Source organism: Athene cunicularia, assembly GCF_003259725.1.
Source record: "Athene cunicularia isolate RWA chromosome 17 unlocalized genomic scaffold, athCun1 chr17_part1, whole genome shotgun sequence".
Classification (NCBI taxonomy): domain Eukaryota; kingdom Metazoa; phylum Chordata; class Aves; order Strigiformes; family Strigidae; genus Athene; species Athene cunicularia.
Window position 1 is genome coordinate 9,941,274 of NW_020799122.1, and position 6,000 is coordinate 9,947,273.

The 6,000-nt window shown below is 48.4% G+C and overlaps 1 protein-coding gene across 15 annotated transcripts in view; it reads right to left on the reverse strand.

Moving 5' to 3' along the window:
• Positions 1-6,000, reverse strand: part of CACNA1B (calcium voltage-gated channel subunit alpha1 B) — a 301,534-nt gene that overhangs the window by 16,378 nt on the left and 279,156 nt on the right. For all 15 annotated transcript variants that reach the window (XM_026860253.1, XM_026860255.1, XM_026860252.1 and 12 more), the window contains one exon: positions 302-410. In XM_026860253.1, coding sequence (XP_026716054.1) covers positions 302-410 — 109 coding nt within the window. The remainder of the gene's footprint in view (positions 1-301; positions 411-6,000) is intronic.

The following is a 6,000-nucleotide window of genomic DNA, read 5'->3' on the forward strand; positions in this document are numbered from 1 at the left end:
GTGAGCACATGCACAGGGCTTCTCCTCCAAGAGCTCCCAACTGGGATGGCCAAGGCTCTCCCCATCTCATTGACAGGGATACCAGGACGCAGCCACCCCAGAGGCAGAGTGATGCTCAGGACCCCTCTGTACTGCCTGTCCCCAAAGCTCCCTTGTCCTTGGGCACTGGCAGATGGCAGGCAAGCAGTAGAAAAATAGGATTTCCACCTGAGGCAGAATTTCTGTGATTCTGGGACACCAAGCCAACAGAGAAGTTGGGGTTTGAGCCTACACATGCTGTCAGACATCATCTCCCTCCCACCTGAGGCAAGTTTGATTTCTAGGGCAGTGCGGATCAAGGCCATCAGCGTGGACGTGAAGTGGACAGTTAAATCTTCGGGTGAGATCGGCATGTTCATCCGCACCAGGCGCTGGAGAGAGAAACACAGTGGCTGTGAGCGCGAGTCAGGATTCCTCCCCCCCCTTCCCTCCCCCGCTGCGAGCCCTTAGAAGTAGCCAGACTGCAAGTATGTGTTCACCTTTTGTGCACTGAGCTAAAACGCATCTTCTCCATAGAGACATCAACTCCTTTTCAGGAGCAGGTCTGAGCTGTAACAGTGGCTTTAGTGGTTAAGCAGTTGATTCACCAGCATTTGTACTGCGATCCTACAAAGAACGTTCTTCCAAAAAATGTCAGTTTGAACGCTCTCATCCCATTTCAGAGCCTAGGCCCCTGCTTGTGAGTCTCCAGCTATGTCTGCAGCCTCCAGACATGTGGCTAGCACCCATCACCCTCGCCAAAGCAGCTTGCTCAGGAGATACAAACCATGAAGCTCACCATGGTGGCTCCACCATCCTTTCCTGCATAAGTTACCTTCACCTGTGTTCTGGTTCTATAACAGGAGCAATAGCAACAAATGAGACCTGGCACTGCTGAATGAAGTAAGATGATGGAGGACTTGCATCCACCATCCCAGGATGTGGCTTCCAGAAAGCGTGCAGGTGGCCTTGCCAGTGAGCAGGATGGAAGGCAGGCACTTTTGGTGGCAGGTACAATAGGAGGTGAGTGCTTTGTACAGGAGCTGTGCAGCCTCTGGAGTGGTCCCATGATGATGTATTTTGTGTGAATCCTGAAGCACACTAGAAAATAAGGCTGGTGAGCCTTGTGTGTGGCTCAAGGAGGTTGGAGCTGGCTGCTAATAGCTAAAGGGATGCATCATCGTTTTTATTGGAGACACTGGGGTTCTGTCTCTTAGCTCCTTTCTCTGTGGGTAACCCAGGAGCTCTGAAGGTCTCTGTTCCTTCTAGTCAATGAGCTACTCGGCTCCATCTGGACCTTACCCATAGGGAAGAGGCTGGATTAACAAAAGCAGGACTGTAATTTCCCCCAATAATATTCTTTGAGTCTAAGCACTGAATAGGTCCTCAGGATCAGTATCTCCCAAGTTCTACAGACCTGGTAGCAACTCCTTCCCCATCACCAGTCAGGATCACCTCTGATATGGCAAATTCATCATTCTTGTAAGCAATGAAGTACCTGGACTGCTTTGGAAAGCTGTGGCTCCCTTAACACTGCTGGCAGCACAGCATGTAAATGCCGACAGGGAGAAGCACTCTCCAAGCCTTTCTGATAACCTTAGCAACGCATTCAAAGGATGGATTTCTTCTCCTTTGGCAACCTAATGATTTCTCAGCTCCTCAGCTTTCACAAGCTGTTTAGAAACTTCCTTGGCTGGAGCCGTATCAGACAAGCCTCTGTGTTTCCGTTCTGAGGGTACATGCAACCTGAGGAAGTCACCAGGCGTTAATTTGCCTGAGCAGAGTCTCGCAGCAGCCTGTAAAACCAAGTGTTAGCTTGGCCTGGGCCCCTTGCTGAGGACGGAATTTCATCCACATCTGAAAGCTGCTTAGGCTGTTATTTTGATCCCTATCGTTGTACAGAAACCTTCTCTTTGTTTAACAACAGCCCAACACACTGCTAAAGAAATTTAAGCGCAGTCAGCAGCGGGCTGCAGACTCACCGAGGCGATAAGCTGCCGTGGCAGAGTGCACAGACAAAGCCAGATCCCACTATGGCTCCGTACACTATAACACTATGTGATGTCCAGGGCTGTGAATATTTTTCAGAGATGCAGCTTTGTTGGTGAAATCCCCCCTCCAGATGCGACTGCAACGGTGCCTGGCGCAACCCCGCTCAGCCTCCTTGCTGGCCTGGAGAAGCTGTGTGGTGGAAGCACTGCTGCTTATCAGCAGTTTTTGCTGGTGAGGGGAAACATGGTGTAGTCAAGAGCAGGGACCTGCCTGGAGTCTCAGGCGAGGTGAGAGGCAGAGCAGGGCAGAGCACTCCCTGTGAGCTCTGACTCCTACTCGTATGTTCTACCCAAAACCCAAGCCGAGACTGGTGAACGAAGACTTGGCCCCCCTTTCCATCACTGGATTATCCTCCCTGTTTAGAGATATCTTTGACACACAGGTTCCCAGAGGTGTGAACTGAGATGCCTTTGGCATTTTGTTGCCCTGAGAGAGGACAGATTCCAGCCTTGGTACCTTCTGCCAGCCAAGGAGAAAAGTCCCCCCCAGAGGGCATAGGGCATGGGTCCAGAGCAAAACGTGTTTCTGAAGTGAGCTGATGTTCAGAGGAGCTGAGACCTCCTTATTTATCTTATTACATGCCTTTGGATCTCATTGCATGCTGCAGGGAAAGAGACTCATGTAACAGCGTACTGTCTCCTAAAGTCTGAGACAAACCATTGTAATCTCAAAGGGCTTTCTTAAAGCATGCTCAGAGGTTATCTCCCATGTCTGGCAAGCCTCAGAGATAGGGAAATCAAAGCCAAGCCTCTCCTCCTTTTATAATTCAATGACAGTATCAAATGCTGGCAATGCCACAACAATTTTTTCTGTTCACTTGTATAAATGAAACAGGATTTTAAATCAGACTTCCATCCTCAGCACACAAAAAGTCACAACACAATTATTATTATATCCATATAAGCCCACAGTCACCACTTACAGAGTCCCACTGAATCCCAGTTCAGTGGGAAAGAGAGTTAAGGGATGGAGAAAGAAGATGCGTAGAAATAAAGAACAAGCAGATGAGAAATTAGTCCTCCCAGGAGAGCTCTATCCTCATGAAAACTAGCACCAAAAACATTTTGGGATTGAGATGTCCCAGTTCCCCCCACTGACTTTCTAGGACAAATTCCTAAAGGAAATGGATGCAGAAGGGAGGCCACATCACAGCTATACGCAGCAATGCTGTATGAAGGTCTTTTCTCCTCTATTTTAATCAGGGACAAAGAATTTAGAGGGATGTTTTCCAAGGGAATGCATACTTGCAGGAATGTTGGCTGAGCAAAATTCACAGGCAAGTGCTGAGTAGGAGTGCTGCAAACAGCCACCTGGAAGAGTCTCTCCCCAGACCACGTCCCTTCCCTTCTCCCCACGTTGCCCTCAGCACTGCCTGGTCTACAGCAATTTTTTTCATCCAGATATGCAAACTGGTCAAAGGGGTCAACCCGGACAACTTCAGGTCATTGCAATTTCCAATCTGATAAACCATAGGCCCAAGGAGAGCGTGGTTGTGCAGGCCTCATGGGTCTCACAGCCCCTAGCTGGGGACCGCTGGCTCTAGCAGTCACGTCGAGAGAGAGGAGGCTTGGCCTGGCTTGGGTGGGATGCCTCCCCCTCTCCTCTCTATCAGGGTGGCAAATGGGGATGCATCTCCCCATCCTCCCCTGGGGCAGGGTGTTGGCAGCCAGTTGAGGAGCATCTGTATTGCAAGGTGGGTTGCAAGTTGCACCTACCAAGGTAGAGCAGCTGCAGGGAAGCTCAACAGGTTTCAGCTACAAGCCACCTGAGATCATCAGTGAAAACTGCTTTCTTGTAAGCATGAATTGAGAAAATACATTGCTCAAATGGATATACCACATTTCTGAGCAAGCTCCAGCTGAAGATGAAGCAGTTGGGAGAAAGGAATTGCTTCATCTTTGATTCAAAATAGCTTTGCCACCACACTACGTGGGAGGCAAGGGAGAAGGCGGTTTGGTGAGACGTGCGCACACCATGTCCCTGCACCGCCGTTGACACTCGGAGGAGCCAAGGAGTCAGCCAGGTATTGGCACAGAAGAGGCACCTGAATTTCCCTGCACATCGTCGGGTGCATTGTCCTGGCACCAGAAATGCAACTGGAAGACTGAAACTGCAAACAAAAAGAAACCTTTGTTTTCCCCCAAATATTATAAAACAACTTTTATGTAAAAATATTTCCTCCCAACATGTGCAGAGCAAGAAATTTCAATCCTTTCAAAGTTACTTTCTAGTTTTACCTATATTTTAATTCATGTACATCTCTATGTACATTGCTATAGGACCCATTTAAAAGGAACTGGAATCCAGTTGATATTGTAACATTTCTCAAAGTCAAATATTCTGATTGACCCAAAATTGCTCTAATCTAAACTAATCAAGAACTAATCAAAACTAATCAAGAACTTTTGCTTGTCATCCTTAACCTGGATAGAAGAGAAAATCTCAATGGTTTTCATACAGCATGGGCAACAACATGGTTAAAAATGCCCAAACCTGTTGTTTAGCACATACATGGTTTACAGTAAAATGAACTTCTCCCCACATTTCTGATGTTTCTTCTGACTGGTGCTTCAAGGCCATGTCCTACCAGTTCCTCATGCTTTGGAATACAAAATAAGAATTTGATTTTAAAAAAATAGATATCTGATTGGGATAATTTTCTGTCTCTCTAGACCCCAGAAGAAAAACATACGAGCCTAGTGATGCAGATGGCAGGGCACACAGCACTTCGCTGTGTTAGCACAAAGCTTGCATCACTCTGGGGTGCCCTGGGAATTGCCAGGCACACATGAGGTGTGTTCAGGTGAATTAATAACTGGTGAGCAAGAAGAAAAGGTAAGAATCCCTCCCAGGTGTCCAGACCTGGCTGGAAAGGGCTTCCCTGCTCCCTGTGCTGCTCCTCTTCCTCCCCTCACCTCCAATGGCGTTCGAGGAAAAGCAGCCGGCGGCAGGTGGAGTCCCCGCTTCTATTTCCCAGCTGCGCTCGGAGACCCCTCCTCCAGCCCTCGAGTTTAATGGGGCTCTTTCAGGGGCGCCCCCCTCCCCAGGGAGGGTGAGGGGAGCTCGTTAATGTTTCTGCAGGAAAAGGCCCCAGAGGCAGGAGCTGCAATGTTGTCTCTAGAGTCTCCTAATTAAGGCTGTGCAGATAACGAGGTAGTAACTGATTACAGCCAGGGTTAGGGAGGCAACACTTTCTGCTCTGATTACTTGTGTGGTCAGGAGGCGCGCACACACCCCTAGGCTTCTAGTAGTGATTTAATTGCAAATAAACAAAGACATTGCTAACGAGAAACCAAACCTTTCTGTCAGGAAGAATTGACAGAATTTATGACCTCTCGGTATTTGGTTTCTGCAGATCTTAAAAACTTCTTGGACAATGTCCAAATAGGTAGGGAACGTGTTAGAGAAATGGGGGGAAATTCATCCCGGTGTGAAAAGGTCTCCTGCTGGCTCCCAGCCTGACCCAGCAAGTGAGCACTGAACAGAAATATCTGCACTGTAAATTTTATTCACTGACACGTTTGCCCAAACATTAGCAGGAAGAGGAGCATACTGAGCTACGAATGCCAGGAGAACTAGCTGGCACCCCAATGGATTTGAATTATTAAGAGCACCCCATCAGCAGCTCCCGTGCTGCCTCTGGGACAAGAACTGCTCTGGGAATAATCCCCAAGCGTGAATAAATTCGGGACAATGGAAATGGAAACGAGGCTGAGTTTGGTGAATAAATTATTTGCTATGAATAATTCACTCCGACCTACTTGCAATTATTCTACTCTGATTTAACTCTTCTGTTGGCTTCAGAGAGGCTGGCCATGGCCGTTCTCCCTCCCGCAGCTGACAGAGGAGCCAGCTCTGTGCTCCAAAACGTGGGCACCGTCTCGCTGGCACACAACTGGACCTGTTGTATGGAGTGGTCAGCCTACCTTC